Source organism: Palaemon carinicauda, chromosome 13 (assembly GCF_036898095.1).
Source record: "Palaemon carinicauda isolate YSFRI2023 chromosome 13, ASM3689809v2, whole genome shotgun sequence".
NCBI classification, from domain to species: domain Eukaryota; kingdom Metazoa; phylum Arthropoda; class Malacostraca; order Decapoda; family Palaemonidae; genus Palaemon; species Palaemon carinicauda.
The window spans coordinates 32965461-32982499 of NC_090737.1; the positions used below are offsets into that span (position 1 = coordinate 32965461).

The 17039-nt window shown below is 39.8% G+C and overlaps 1 protein-coding gene across 1 annotated transcript in view; it reads right to left on the reverse strand.

Annotated features, from left to right (window-relative positions):
- Positions 1-224: 224 nt before the first annotated feature.
- nop5 (nop5 ribonucleoprotein) overlaps positions 225-17039 on the reverse strand; it is a 28762-nt gene continuing 11947 nt past the window's right edge. Inside the window, exons 2-10 of the mRNA XM_068385534.1 lie at positions 13487-13563; positions 13094-13271; positions 10923-11059; positions 10448-10647; positions 9564-9709; positions 7466-7750; positions 6877-7079; positions 6408-6523; positions 225-979 (exon numbers count right to left, since the gene is read on the reverse strand). Of these exons, the coding sequence (XP_068241635.1) occupies positions 798-979; positions 6408-6523; positions 6877-7079; positions 7466-7750; positions 9564-9709; positions 10448-10647; positions 10923-11059; positions 13094-13271; positions 13487-13563 (1524 nt within the window). The 3' untranslated portion in view covers positions 225-797. The remainder of the gene's footprint in view (positions 980-6407; positions 6524-6876; positions 7080-7465; positions 7751-9563; positions 9710-10447; positions 10648-10922; positions 11060-13093; positions 13272-13486; positions 13564-17039) is intronic.

The following is a 17039-nucleotide window of genomic DNA, read 5'->3' on the forward strand; positions in this document are numbered from 1 at the left end:
TCCCAAGGCCCATCTGGAACTAGATTCGAGAGTCTATCCTGTGGAAGAACGGTCGCATCACCCTTTCTCCACCACATTGAATCTGTTTTCATTTCCACCCGATCAGCAGAAGCTGAACTACTCCTATTTAAATGGGCGAGAATTTGCACTCGTGTCTGAACAAACATCACAATTTCAAATGTCACACCTATTTATACTTTGGGAAAGAAGAATTAAAAAAAAGCTGTAAACTTTGCTTTTATTAACAAAGTGACATGAAAAAAAATATATAAACAACTAAATGCAATATAAGCCATAAAAGACAGCTCTGCATACTTAAAGTAAGCAAAGGTTTTAAAATTTCAACGTGAAAAAAATATTCAATGTCGCCAAACAATATAAAAAAAAACCACTTCATTTATGCGTGATTACTTTCTCTAGTTCAAAATTAGAACTCGACATGTATTAGTCAAATGTAATTTCTAAACTTTCATATAGCATATCAATCTTTGTTTATAAAACATCCTTTTGCACAAGCTTTTTTAAATCTAAATTTATCTTTTATAGTTTTATAATGTACATTATAATTTCAACAGCTAAATGATTTATCACATTTTCCAATATACCATGTCTCTGGCTCTTGATTATTTAGATATTCAAGAATGCACGAACATGGAATCAAATTGAGGCACTGTATTTACACAGTACCTCGTTTATGGCATAATAGCTGTCTTTCAAGCTTAAAATTCTTTTATATACTGTAATAAAGTGAAATTACACTAAGTCCCCTATCACTGCAATTCATAACTACATCATTATCATTCTGCTTCAGCCTCAGCCTCAGCCTTTTCCTTCTTCTTCTTCTTCTTCTTTTTCTTTTCACTAGATTGCTCAGGTGTTTCAGTCGCCATTTCAGGAGCTTCTGTTTTGACCTCGGTTTTTATTTCTTCTACAAGCTGTTTCTTCTTTTTCTTTTTAGGAACTTCACTCTTAACTTGACCTGAAAAACAAATATTTGTATTTTTTATTATTCCATTAAAAATATGAAGAAAATAGCTTCATCAATATTTGGCAGAAGAAAAAAACTCAACTTCATTATCTTGCACATAAACAAGTGTAAATATCTTAATGAAAAAAAAAAAAGCCAAGAAAACTGCCATAAATAATATTTACTTGAACTGCTAAATGATGCAGTTTATACAGCTAACCAACCTACTCAATTTGACATAATTGGTGGGTCCAGCAAAATTATCAACATTCAACATAACTCTTGTGGTGCTTGCTGACTCAAGAACTCTTGTGGTGCTTGCTGACTCAAGCTCCAAGATGTTGATCAAGTCTCCGACATCCAGTGACTTTTCTATGAGGAATAGCAAACTGTAGAAGCTCAGAGACCCATCCAGGACCACTTGCAGAGAGTCCCTTTTTCCACAACCTTTTAGTACTTCTGCCTAAGGAGTTATGTCTTTCTGTAAATAAGGAAGTTATCGTCCGAGACAGATATGAGAGTACAACAGTCTGTGAAAGAAGTTGAAATCTAAGGACCTTTCCAGTCTAGTTTTATACCCCCCCCCCCCCCCCCCCCCGGTACTTCCACCCTGCACACCAGCTTGCTAGGCATCCCGCATTCACAGTACTGTAGCCTACTTGCAGGAGGGGATTGCCTTTCTTTTTCAGACTGGCCAAACCGGACAAAAGAGCTGTGATGAATCTGCAGTTCATTTACCAAGAAGACCTGTTGGTGTAAAAGCTCTAGCTTTCCAAGTGTGGGGATCTAATTAAGAGCTGACACATCAAGTAAGTTAGGTAGCCTTATTCCTTGTAGTTGTTGGAAAAGCAAGTCCTGCTTAGACTTCCTCCATTTTCCCACTGTCCCACTTATATAGGTGGAAAAATCAAGGCCAGAGCCTCTCGTTGATCACTTTGTGTAGTGAATTTTGAAGATATGGAATTTCTCTACTTAATGACCAAATTGGTTACTGATAAGCCAGGAAGGTAATTTCAACTCTAGACAGAACTAAGTCTGTAAACTGCTTATTCCTCTCAGGTTTAGAGAGATCCTAAGTGAAAGGGAAGAGGGCCTCAGTTCCTGACGTAGTGGTCAAGCTATGATGATACCTGCAGACTACATTTGCTCTGATTAGTAGTAGTTTGTAGATCCAGTCTCTTCACCGACAGACCCGGTGTCAGGGTTGACTGGTGTGTTAGGGGGCAGAGGCAAATACAGTGTAATTGGATTCCTCTGGGATGTAAAAGCGTTTATGCCTAGAGAGCGATGCAGTTTAGATTTTTGACAAACAGCTCCCACAAAATGAGCTACTTTAGTCAGAGAATTGTGCATCTGCATTGTCAATTGCCTCCCCAGGCCAATTCTGACCATGCTAGTTCCAAAGCAGGGCCCATGTGGGAGTGCCAAAAAGATTCTTGACAGAAGTTTTCCTTCTCCTCCCAGCACTCTGGTTGGTTACCCAAGCCGTTAAGCTGCATAACGAGGGCCAACACCATTCAGACTCCGGCTATTCTGCAGTCGCAGGTGTGGGGCACACATCGGCAGCTGCAGTGTTGACTATGCCTAATAACTCCTCCCCCATAAGCATGAAGGGGTCATCCTGATCTAAGGAAGGTTGGCAAATTTTGAAAGTATTTCTCTCTTGACCTAGTGCTGAACCTAGGTGGGTTGTCTGGAGTGTCTTCATGAATGGGAGTCTCTCTTGCTGACATCAAGGGCCCCTTCATTCATAAGCTAGACGAGTGAAATGGTAGACACTTGCACCCCTGAAGGGCTCGCACATTTGCTTTAAGAAGGCTTATGGTCTGCAAAGTTCTTGGGCTGTTTGACACATAAAAGACAAATCCTATTAGATCTTGATCATGATGTTTAAGAGGTCTCTCTCCCTACTCGATTTCCTATCCTGGAATTCATTCTTGCCTTGTCCAAAAACAAGAGCACCCTTTGATATAGGTTTTGTAGTCGTATGCCTTAATGTCTGGCCTAATGTGCCTGAACCGGTAATTCAATAGGAGAGTGTATTCTACTGCGCACAGGCATTATACACGCACAAAACAGACTAGTCATTCAATAGGCGAGTGTATTCTATTGTGCACAGGCTATAAGCATGCACAAAACAATGAAATGTGCACCGGGTGTACGAACACTCATAGGAGTATGTCCAAGTTCTAACTTTTCTATCATTTTAGGAGACTTGTCCAAAGGTGAGCATACGCAGATTAGTGCATGCGTGAGTTAGAGAATGCATGCTACCAGGTGAGCACTTGCTCATTACCAGAAAATTGGATTTTAGAGTTACTGCTTTCTGGGAGTGCACGTAGGGGAATGCTGTGTCAAGAGAGTGAGTATGCGCTCTATCATATGAGGGCCCAGAGCCAGGTCAATTTTCTTTAATGGGCAAATGTGCTCCAACAGGGGAGGCCAAACAACAGAATGCACTTTCCTGAGTCTCAAACCAAAAGGCAAGTGTGACCCCACAGGAGAGAGCATGCATGCATGAAGATGAACGAATCCTCACCAACAGGAGATACTTCCAGATTGGAATTATGTGCACTAATTATCGAGCACATGTGAACTAAAGGTCACATGCCAGCAGTAGTACAAGCTTGATAGCTATAAAGTGACATCAAGATCTCAGAAGTGTGCGTGCCAGACGGGTAGGAATCACGATCAGGAAATCATGTGCCAACAGGCGAGGTGCTTCGATCACGTGAGAATATTTGGGTGCTTGCAAGCATATGAACTTTGAAAACCAGCAGCATGCAACCAAATTGGAAAGTACTCCAGCCCTTTCGAGAATGCGAAGAACAGGAATATACAAAACCTAAATAACGCATGCTAAACATAGAGTGCGCATGAACAAGTGATTGTTCACAAGTATGAGTGTGGAGAGTCATCTTAATTCTCTCTACAGAGAGATTTGTCTTCTCAAAACATAACAGAAGTATTATGCCTCGGCTATTCTGCAGTCGCAGGTGTGGGGCACACATCGGCAGCTGCAGTGTTGACTGTGCCTAATAACTCCTCCCCCATAAGCATGAGGGGGTCATCCTGATCTAAGGAAGGTTGGCAAATTTTGAAAGTATTTCTCTCTTGACCTAGTGCTGAACCTAGGTGGGTTGTCTGGAGTGTCTTCATGAATGGGAGTCTCTCTTGCTGACATCAAGGGCCCCTTCATTCATAAGCTAGACGAGTGAAATGGTAGACACTTGCACCCCTGAAGGGCTCGCACATTTGCTTCAAGAAGGCTTATGGTCTGCAAAGTTCTTGGGCTGTTTGACACATAAAAGACAAATCCTACTAGATCTTGATCATGATGTTTAAGAGGTCTCTCTCCCTACTCGATTTCCTATCCTGGAATTCCTTCTTGCCTTGTCCAAAAACAAGAGCACCCTTTGATATAGGTTTTGTAGTCGTATGCCTTAATGTCAGGCCTAATGTGCCTGAACCGGTAATTCAATAGGAGAGTGTATTCTACTGCGCACAGGCATTATGCACGCACAAAACAGACTGGTCATTCAATAGGCGAGTGCATTCTATTGTGCACAGGCTATAAGCATGCACAAAACAATGAAATGTGCACCAGGTGTACGTGCACTCATAGGAGTGTGTCCAAGTTCTAACTTTTCTATCATTTTAGGAGACTTGTCCAAAGGTGAGCATACGCAGATTAGTGCATGCGTGAGTTAGAGAGAATGCATGCTACTAGGTGAGCACTTGCTCATTACCAGAAAATTGGATTTTAGAGTTACTGCTTTCTGGGAGTGCACGTAGGGGAATGCTGTGTCAAGAGAGTGAGGGGAGGCCAAACAACAGAATGCACTTTCCTGAGTCTCAAACCAAAAGGCAAGTGTGACCCCACAGGAGAGAGCATGCATGCATGAAGATGAACGAATCCTCACCAACAGGAGATACTTCCAGATTGGAATTATTTGCACTAATTATCGAGCACATGTGAACTAAAGCTCACATGCCAGCAGTAGTACAAGCTTGATAGCTATAAAGTGACATCAAGATCTCAGGAGTGTGCGTGCCAGACGGGTAGGAATCACAATCAGGAAATCATGTGCCAACAGGCGAGGTGCTTCGATCACGTGAGAATATTTGGGTGCTTGCAAGCATATGAACTTTGAAAATCAGCATCATGCAACCAAATTGGAAAGTACTCCAGCCCTTTCGAGAATGCGAAGAACAGGAATATTCAAAACCTGAATAACGCATGCTAAACATAGAGTGCGCATGAACAAGTGATTGTTCACAAGTATGAGTGTGGAGAGTCATCTTAATTCTCTCTACAGAGAGATTTGTCTTCTCAAAACATAACACAAGTATTATGCCTCTTTGACAGCTGGAGTGAGTGGATCCTTGGAAAGCACACGAGTCTTGGCATGCTTATGAGAAGTAAGCAAACTCTTTTGGCTCTTAGGAACATATGACAATGTCGTAAGGGATGAACTGCCTCTTGCCCAAAAGTTTTAAGTAGGAAGGTGATGGCACTTCTGAAGGTGAGGATCAGCAGACAACTGCACCTAAAGATGAGTTGAGCAGAACGGAGGAATAATTGGCTTCTTCTCATGCTGCGGCAGATGGCTTTTGAGGAGACTTTCCTTAGAAGGCACCAGTGCTGGTACGTCTTAACTTCAACAGAATACCCTACAGACCTAAGGATTGACAGAGTAACTTCCTTAGAAATCCATCGTCACCCGAGAGTCATGAAGAAATGATTGCTTCTTTAGGGCTCTAAGGGAAGCAAGTAAAGACAACTTCCTCTGGCCTTGCCCTAAGGTTAAATTAATACCATCATCATTCTTTGCCTTTCGTTAATCAGCAGCTAGGGTACCAGAGGAAGAATTAAGAGGTCCAGCAGATTTATTGGGCTTCGGAAAATAACCCAGAAGGCAAAGAATCTCACTTGGCTCCTTTCTCCTCTTGCCACTAAGAGGATGACCACTCCTTACATTCCTCACAAGGGAATGACTGTAAGCAGTCATGCCCACTGAAAAAAAAAGGTAACAACAAATAGGGATCCAGGATCAACTTGCTCAAAAAGGTTCCACACCACATGCTTACAAGTGGTTTCTCTATGCTCAATGCAATATGAAAAAATAGAAATTAAAGAGCCCTGTTTAACACACCACATGTCTATAATCAAGGTGGCTTACTCAGTGAGATGGCGTGAAGGGGGACTTGGCCATTACCTGCCAGCTACTCTCAACACCTTATGAAATTTTTAACAGCAGAATTCACGCGTATTAAATGACGAGGGTTTGCATATGTGTCGGAACGAAAGTATTTCCAGTAAAACACTATGCATACTAATTCTAATAAATACAGTACTTCAATTGTAAAATTATACAAGCCATTTTCTTCCCATTTACTACCCCATATATTAAGAGAATGAATACCACTATTAACTTACCATCCACTTCAATCTTGACTTTCTTGGCAGCTGGGGCCTCAAACGATTCATCAAATTTACGTTTGGTTGAGCTTGGGACAGTACTATCTGCAGCACTCATGTATTGTTTTACTTCACTGCAAAAAAGAAAACAAGTTTTACTATACTGTAAAAAAAGATTGTTCAACTTCACTGTAAAAAGGATAGTTTGCCATAACTGTAAAAAAAAATATATATATACTTTACTAAACTGTAGGATTGTTTTACTAAACTGTAAAAAAAAAGGATTCTTTTACTTCACTGTAAAAGTAATGGGGTGAAAATAAATTAATGTTGTCTTCATTTAACCAACCGAAAACAACAATTAATGATGCTTGCACAGAAGTATGCATCAAGAAACTTATGACCACAAAGATCAAATTATTTGTCTAATATAAATTCTATTAGTCTTTATTTACAAAAGTAATCAGCATTTCAACAATGGTTTTACCTCGGTCCTTCATATCTTTCAAATCTTGCCATAGCTTTCCCTTTCCCTGAAATTCTATCAGAGAATCCTGTTTCTATCAGAGACACTCTGGAAGCTAGTTTTGCCCGGTTATTAATACCCATATCTGTTGTCGTTTCTTCGCCCAGGGCATCGTAACGACATGCTAAAGCTGCCTTGGCGGCCAACATACGAGACACTTTACCCTGAAATAATCAAAATGTTGTGGATTATAGAATTTAAGTTAACTATCTTACTACAATGAAAAAAAAAAAACCTAAGTTAAAAATATGGTACAGTATGCCTAACATTTATGACTGACAAATAAGTTGGGATATTTATTTGAAAACCTGAAAAAAATTTGTGTAACTTTTACATACTGCACATGCATCCTCTCCATCATATTAATTTACTTGGCAAACCCAATGATTCCTTTTAGTACATGTATAAAAAACCAAGAGCAAAATTTCTGTACAATAACTTCAAGGACATTACATATGCATAACAGAACAAAAAATACTGTTAGAACTTTATATGGGATTAAAAAGCTCTACAGCAAGATTTCCTTCTTAGCTTTTAGCTAAAAACTTACCTTATTTTTAGCACTAGTCTGTGAAACAAGCTGTGCATGGTACAGCATACCAAACTTTGGAGTGGCATGTCTGGTTTTCAAAGCCCGGAAGAGAGCTTTCTCAGCACCCAAAATCTGAATGGTTGACGCAGGATGCTTTGCCAAGTTGATTAAGGAGCCAGCGTGAGCAATGAGACGAGCTCCGATTAACTCCCCAACTAATATAGTCAAGTTGGGGGCAATGGCCACCATACGGTTGGTCAAATATTCATTCAACTGTGCACGATAATCCATTAGCTCTAGTATCTGCGAATCAATAATAAACAAATTAGACATTTAGTAATCTTTATTCCCTTACAGGAATTGCCATCTAACTGGTTCCATACATGATTAATAGACCTCAGTAAATAAAGTATTACTGTAAGAAAACACTATATAAGAGAGTTCTCTTTTGAAAGTTTCAACGGAAGACCACTGATAATAAAATTAGGCATGTTTTTTAGTAGAACTACTTAAACAATATCTGTTGTCAACAATGTCCAAGACAAATCATTTAAAAGAATATTACATACATACATATACCAAGGCACTTCCCCCTAATTTGAGGGGTAGCCGACATCAAACAAATGAAACAAAAAAGGGGACCTCTCCTCTCTACGTTCCTCCCAGCCGTACAAGGGACTCAACCGAGTTCGGCTGGTACTACTGGGGTGCCACAGCCCACCCTCCCACATTATCCACCACAGACGAAGCTTCATAACGCTGAATCCCCTACTGCTGCTACCTCCACGGTCATCCAAGGCACCGGAGGAAGCAGCAGGACCTACCCGAACTGCGTCACAATCGCTCGCCATTCATTCTTATTTCTAGCACACTCTCTTGCCTCTCTCACATCTATCCTCCTATCACCCAGAGCTTCCTTCACTGCATCCATCCACCCAAACCTTGGCCTTCCTCTTGTACTTCTCCCATCAACTCTTGCATTCATCACTTTCTTTAGCAGACAGCCATTTTCCATTCTCTCTACACATTCATATCCACTCTAGCTGCTAACTCATTTCTTACACCAGTTCTCACCCTCACTACTTCGTTCCTAACTCTATCTACTAGAGATACACCAGCCATACTTCTTAGACACTTCTTCTCAAACACATTCAATTTCTGTCTCTCCATCACTTTCATTCCCCACAACTCCAATCTATACATCACAGTTGGTACAATCACTTTCTCATACAGAACTCTTTACATTCATACCTAACCCTCTATTTTTTACTACTCCCTTAACTGCCCCCAACACTTTGCATCCTTAATTCACTCTCTCACGTACATCTGCTTCCACTCCACCATTTGCTGCAACAACAACAACCCAAGTACTTAAACTGATCCGCCTCATCAAGTAACTCTCCATTCAACATGATATTCAACCTCGCACCACCTTCCCTTCTCGTACATCTCATAACCTTACTCTTACCCACATTAACTCTCAACTTCCTTCTTTCACACACCCTTCCAAATTCTGTCACTAATCCGCCAAGTTCCTCTTCCGCGTCTGCAACCAGTACAGTATCATCCGCAATCAACAACTGATTTACCTCCCATTCATGGTCATTCTCGTCTACCAGTTTTAATCCTCGTCCAAGCACTCGAGCATTCACCTCTCTCACCACTCCATCAACATACAAGTTAAACAACCACAGCGACATCACACATCCCTGTCTCAGCCCCACTCTCACCAGAAACCAATCGCTCACTTAATTTCCTATCCTAACACATGCTTTACTACCTTTGTGGAAACTTTTCACTGCTTGCAACAACCTTCCACCAACTCCATATAACCTCATCACATTCCACATTGCTCCCCTATCAACTCTATCATACGCTTTCTCCAGATCCATAAACGCAACATACACCCCCTTACCTTTTACTAAATATTTCTCGCATATCTGCCTAACTGTAAAAATCTTTTCCATACAACCCCTACCTCTTCTAAACCCACCCTGCACTTCTAAGATTGCATTCTCTGTTTTATCCTAATCAGTACTCTACTCCAACCACACTCAATAAACTAATACCCCTTGAATTACAACACTAAACAATATTAATGAGGGAAAGTCATTACCTGGTCACATAAGTGATGTATATTGAGAATATCTTCATCAGCAATTTCAGATCCCATAGATATTTCTGCCGCTTCCTTCACTTTCTCTTCAACTTCCTCTGGTAAAATCTCTTTGAAGTCAATTTTTACAGCCTTTTCACGAGTACCTTCAATAAAAAGGTCAGACATTAAATTGATACATTTCAACTAAATTAGTGTTTTTTTAACATAACCTTAGGTAGTATATATACACCATTTACTTCTGCTGTGCACAGATTTTATACATAGCTGTACTGTTTAACAGCAGCACCTCAATGGGTGGCTGGTGCCCTAGCCAGCCTTCTACCTATATATAAACGAACATACACAAAAAGCAACAAAGTATTTTGCCTAGAACAGTATTACGTAAAAAAATGTTAAGTACTTCCAAAAAGTTGTTTAAGGGGAATTTATTAAATTTTGAGTATTGACATTTCTTCAAGGTCTATTTTTACAAGGTATACAAAATCAGTCTTTCATATACAGTGTAAGAATCATGACCTTGCAATTTACACAATATAGTAAATGTGTTTAGATGACTGTAACTTGCTCTTAAACTGAATTTATCACCACCTTTGAGTTTTTTTCATAAAACTTTGTTATTTGGTTATATTACTATTACAAATAAAAAAACATTGAAGGTCTACTTGGCCAATTTTGGCAACATTAATTTTTTCCACATAAATATTGACCCCCAAGAGACAAGACATATCGTAAAGAAATCTAAACAAAGATCTGACAACAGTCTTGAAAATATAAAGATATATTTTGCACACAACACTTTATAACTCCCTAAACTTTGTAATTTCTCAATTTAAAACTCCCTAACTTAGGTCAACTAATTTAACTAGCACTTTCCAACTCACCCATAGCCATAATAGTACGAATATAAGCTGTGTTATCTGTGATAATCTTGCCGAGTTCGGGGAAGTGCCATCCATACCACTCGCGAGTACGCATGACATAATTATTCAGTTCCTTGTCTATGTCATCTAAAAGAGATATGGCCTGCACAATCATGGTGTCCACCTTATCCGGAGAGAATTTCAATTTGTAACGCGCTAAGCTAGAAAGAAAATTAAGAAAAGCTGTTATATTATTTTTTTTTAAATGCACTACTAGAGCAGTTACAAGCCGAGAGCTGTATTGTAGCAAGATCATATCTGAAGTGATCTACCTGTACAACAGCTCTTTTATAATGTTTATTATACATTTATTCTTTTTTTATAAAATACTCTATGATCTACCTGTACAACAGCTCTTTTATAATGTTTATTATACATTTATTCTTTTTTATAAAATACTCAAGTAAATAAATAAGTAAATAAACTGTAAACTTACTTGTGGCCTAAACCAAGAGACATGGCAGTCAATTCTTTTTCCTGTATACCGGGAATGAGACCTTCGACCTGTGACTTGATGCATCGCATTAGTTCCCCGATTGCGGTGTTGCTAACACACTGGATTCCAAGTTTATCCTGTAAATAACATGAATGCAGCTTAAACAATTTGACCATAATGGATTTTAGAGTGATAATTATCTCATGGATTATGAGAATAAAATAATAAACAGGAAAATGCAAGCCTTGTTTCCAAAAAGGTATTCTATCCAAATAAATAGAATGCTATCTATATTATGCTCCTATCAACATTAATAGCTCACTTCACATTTTGCTTTATTATTATTATATAATTACTATCTAAGCTACAACCTTAGTAGGAAAAGCAGGATGCTTTAAGCCCAAGAGCAACAACAGGTAAAATAGCCCAGTGAGGAAAGGAAATGAGATTACAGAAAGGATGGTATGCCTGAGTGTACCCTCAAGCAAGAGAACTCTAATCTGAAGACAGTGGAAGACCACGGTACAAAGGCTATGGCACTGCCCAAGACTAGAGAACAATGCTTTGATTTTGGAGTGTCCTTCTAGAAGAGCTACTTACCATGGCTAAAGAATCTCTTCTATCCTCACGAAATGATAAGTATCCACTGATCAATTACAGTGGAGTAGTTAACCCGAGTTAATTGGAATTTTTTGGTTATCTTAGTGAGGACAGGTATATGAGAAAAGAGGAAAATGTGTAAAGAATAGGCCAGACTATTTGGTGTATGTGTAGGCAAAGGAAATGAGCCATAACCAGACAAAATTCTAACCCAATAATCAGAATGCAATCTGTAACTTTATTATGCTCATATTACCGTCAACAGCTCACATCACCTTTTCCTTTATACAATACAGTACTGGATTTATAAAGTACTGTAATGTAAAACATTGCCTCTTTACTTTTGTCTTGTGCACTTCAACCTGAATTCTAATAAAGTCTAAGACATAATCTGACATTCCTTACTGTTATTGTTTTTTGTCTTGCTTCATTAACAATTATATTTAATGAATAACATGCAAGAAAAAATTCTTCATTTCAATCTCAAAGTCCATTTTCAACATTTGGACATAAGTACCGTATTTCCCGTGTCCTAAGACACTGCAAGTGGTAAGACATCCCCTATATAGTTTTTGGAAGGAAAAAAAAATTAAGAAATTGAGGAAGTTACAACCTATCCTAGCAACAATTCCTAGTTGGGGAATTCTAGAGTGATTTTTTGTCTGGCACAATAAATGTTCATATTTTGGGTGTATTATGAAATGTGTAGGGTAAATATTAATTAGCTATACACCTGTTATCCCAATTTTATTACATACTCATATAAAAACTACAAAACCAGTCGTAGTTGCTACTTTTGTAACAATTTTTTTGTGTGTGTTTGTATACATGAAAGCAGTGTTGCCAAATTTTGGTTGAAAAGTAAAATTCAAGTAATATTTCACCAATTCCCCCATGTACACATTTCATACAGAATTAATTATCGACCAAATAAAGAATTCTCTAATAATTTCACAATGAGGAATATTTGTGTGTGTGTGTGTGTGTGTGTGTGTGTGTGTGTGTGTGTGTGTGTGTGTGTGTACAGCTAACTTGGTAACACTGCACCAAACTTACAGTGAGATTTTTTTTCAAGTTTCTGTCCACCAACAACTATCTGTATAATTTCAGAACCTATGCAAAAAGGCATTGCCAAAAGATTGCATTATTGCAATATATCAACAAAATAGAAGAAGAGAGAAATACTGCATAAACAATAAGCATCGTCTGCTTAGATACTATTAGTAGGCATGTTTTCATGTAGATGGCTTGGCAGTCATCAGCTGTCCACCAAAACAAAAAACAAATATCTACTTGCCTTCACTAATAAAAGAAAGTGCATTAAAATAAATTTATTTATTACATATGTAAGATAAATGTAGGAATATTATTTTATGTCTGGTGAGTGTGATTGATTGTGTGTCTAGGTTTATCAAACTCCCCTATACAACTTTACCTTGGTGTTAAGATGTAGCAGGATTTTTGGGGGCATTTTTAGGGAAAAAGGTGCGTGGCATGACACAGGAAATATGGTAATCACTTATTCTTAATAAAAAAAAAAAATGAATAAAATAAAACCTAATGAAACTCACCCTAATGGTACTTCCAAGCTTAGCATCCCACACAGCAAGCTTCTCATGGGCTTCCTCTGCAAATACTTTCTTCAGCATCTTCTTCAGTGGTTTGGTCAATTTACCTTCATTCAGTGTTACGGCACCTTGCAATGCATCAGCTGAGTCCGCAAATTTCACAAAATTCTTCAGCTGAACACTGTAAGAGATAAACTAATGAAATGTTTGCTACAAAATCAATGATAATACATACTACAGTAAAATCTCATTGTTTGACCAGAGCAAATATAAATCTAAAGAGAGAATATTTCAATGTTCACATAAATTATGAGGAAAATAAATTATATTTCAACGTTCCCATAAAGTATGAGGAAAATAAATTAAGATGAACTTTTGAAAATTTTCATTACTTACACTTTGCTGGCTTTCTCAGAACTTGCAAAGTCCTCAAACAGGTTGTCCACCTTTTGGAGCTTTTGTTCATCGTGCAGCTGCAAAATAAGATGGTACGGTATTAAATTACAATTGACTAAATCACACAGAATAACTCGCCATACATTTCACCAAACCAATGCCTTATTATAAGTGCCAATTTGTTGGTAATAGCTGTGAGAAATGATATTTTCATATTAAAATAAATTTTTTAACATACTTATCCAGTGGTTATATAAATATAGCTTTAGTCCCTGACGTCCGGCAGAAATTCAAAACTCGCAGCAATTGCAGATTGAGTAGCCAGGTGTAACACAAACACCCTCTGTCGCGAGGTACTTGGAAGCATTCCATGATTCCTCAGACCTCCCATGTCCATAGGTCTCTAGAGGGGAGGAGGGGGGAATCAAATTTATATAACCACTGGGTAAGTATGTTCAAAAATTTATTTCATTATGAAAATATCATTTTTAAACACAAGACTTACACGGTGGTCATATAAATATAGCTGATTGACACCCTTGGTGGAGGGTCAGAGACAGCCAACATTGTTGGAATTTTTACTTAAGAGTTAATAAACAAATTTAAGGGTTCGTACCTGATAAGGGAGCTGACATCAATCATTCTCTGCCTCATTATGTCCGCTTTCCTTATGAGATCCAGCGATCCACCCAGGGGGCTGAAGACCTCTAGGAGCTGTCAAACCGGTGTAAATACCTCTATGTTGACAGGACCTCATCCAATACCCTTGTTCCGGATGCTCTCAAGGAACAAAATTGACCACCTGACTAAAATCAATTGATTGCGGGAGACTGGCGACCAGTTTCCACAGACAACCATACAAAACAGTGCCAAGAGAAGAAAAAGGGTACTAGGATTATGGGAATGTAGTGGTAGAACCTTCCCCCACTACTGCACTCGCTGCTACGAATGGTCCCAGAGTGTAGCAGTCCTCGTAAAGAGTCTGGACACGTTTCAAGTAATGTGAGGTGAACACAGATTTACTCCTCCAAAAGGTTGTGTCCATAATGCTCTGCAAAGATCGATTCTGCTTGAAACCTAGAGGTTGCTACAGCTCTAACTTCATGTGTCTTAACTTTCAGCAGTTTGAGGTCTGCCTCACCGCAGTGTAAGTGAGCCTCTCTTATCAAGAGCCTAATAAAAAATGATAGGGCGTTTTTTGACATCGGTAACGAGGGCTTCTTGACCAAACACCAAAGAGCTTCTGACTTGCCTCATAATTCTTTAGTTCTGTCCAGATAGAACTTTAGTGCTCTTACAGAGCACAGGACCTTCTCCAATTCTTCCCCAACCATATCGGAAAGGCTCGGAATCTCGAAAGACATAGGCCATGGATGAGAAGGGTGTTCGTTCTTGGAGCTGTTTCTGAAGCCAATATTCTTGCTAAAAGCATGAACCTCACTGACTCTCTTAGCTGTTGCCAGACTAAGCAAGAAAAGTGGGATCTTTAAAAGAAGCCAAGTGTAAGGGTTCAAACCTGTCACTCATGAGGAACTTCAAGACAACATCCAGGTTTCAGGCTGGTGATTCCTGTTGTCGCTCCTTATAAGTCTCAAAGGATTTGAGAAGATCCTGTAGGTCTTTATTGTTTGAGAGGTCCAAGTTCCTGTGCCTGAAGACTGTTGCTAACGTACTCCTGTACCCCTTGATGGTAGAGAAAGAAAACTTACGTTTTCTTCTAAGGTCTAAAAAGAAGTCAGCAATCTGAGTCAAAGAGGTACTGGATGATGAAACTGAGTTAACTCTACACCATTCTCTAAAAACCTCCCACTTGGACTGGTAAACCTTGATGGTAGAAGTCCTCCTTGCTCTAGCGATAGCCCTAGCTGCCTCCTTCAAAAATCCTCTAGCTCTTGCGAGTTTTTCGATAGTCTGAAGGCAGTTAGATGTACAGTAGAGCTCGGAGGTTTTGATGATGCCTTTCCAAGTGTGGTTGTTTGAGTAGGTCTACTCTTAAAGGAAGGCTTCTTAGGATGTCCACCAACCATTGAAGTACCTCTGTGAATCATTCTCTTGATGGCCAAAAGTGAGCCACTAGAGTTAATCTGGTTCCCTCACGAGACACAAACTTTTGTAACACCTTGTACAGAACTTTGAATGGGGGGAACGCGTACATGTCCAGGTGAGACCAATCCAGCAGGAAAGCGTCTAAGTGGACCGCTTGGAGATCTGGAACTGGGGAGCAGTAAGTGTCCAGCCTTTTTGTTTTCGAGGTTGCGAACAGGTCTATGGACGGATGACCCCAAATCCGCCAAAGTTTCTTGCAAACCTCTTGATGCAATGTCCATTCCGTGGACAGGACTTGATTCCTCCTGCTGAGGCTGTCTGCCATCACGTTCTTTTCTTCTTGGATGAACCTTGTAAGGAGGGTTACATTCCTCTCTTTTCCCCAAACGAGAAGAACCTTTGCAGTTTCGTAAAGGGACCTCGAGTGCATTTCGCCTTGTTTGGCTGTATGCCAATGCTGTAGTGTTGTCGGCATTGACCTGCACTACTTTGTTCCATACCAACCCTTCGAAACCTTTGAGGGCCAACAGGACTGCTAACAGCTCCTTCTGGTTGATGTGGAGGCTCTCCTGATCTCTTGTCCACAGACCCGAGATCTCAAACTTGCCCAGTATTGCTTCCCACCCCGAGTCCGAGGCATCGGAACACAACATAAGGTCTGGGCTCCTTTGTTCCAGTGAGAGACCTTCCTGAAGTTTGCCCAGATCATTCCACCATAGTAGGCAACTTCTTACTGGTTCCGGAAGGGAAATGCTTTTCCTTGTCCCAATAATGATTGAGGTAAAATTGAAGAGGACGGAGATTCAGTCTTCCCAGGGAAACAAACTGCTTCAGTGAGGAGAGAGTTCCCAGCAGACTCATCCACTCTCTCACAGAACATATTCTTTTCGCTAGAAAAGTACAAAGTTTCAGGAGGGCTTGTTCCATCCTTGAGGGTGACAGAAAAGCCCGAAAAGCTAGACTGTGAATCTCCATCCCCAAATAAAGGATCTTCTGGGATGGAAACAGTTGGGACTTTCCTGTGTTTACAAGAAGACCCAGTTCCTCTGACAATCTCCATGTCATTTGCAGACCCTCCAGACAGCGATTGAAGGAATGAGCCCTGAGTAGCCAGTCGTCCAGATACAAGGAGGCTTTAATGCCCCTCGAGTGCAGTATGCTCGCTACATTTAACATGAAAATGAGAGGAGCGGTGCTGAGGCCGAAACACAAGGCTTGAAACTGGAAGACTTCCTTCCTATACAAGAACCTCAGATGAATGGGGATATAAAAGTAAGCGTCCTGGAGGTCTAGAGAGACCATTCAGTCGCCCTTTCTTACTGCTGCTAGCACAGTCTTTGGTGTCTCCATGGAGAACTTTGTCTTATGAACGAAGTTGTTGAGGGCACTTATGTCCAGGACTGGTCTCCATCCCCCGAGTTCTTGGGAACCAGGAATAAGCGGTTGTAGAACCCCGGTGACCGCAGGTTTCGTACCTTCTCTACTGCTTTCTTCTCCACCAAGAGCA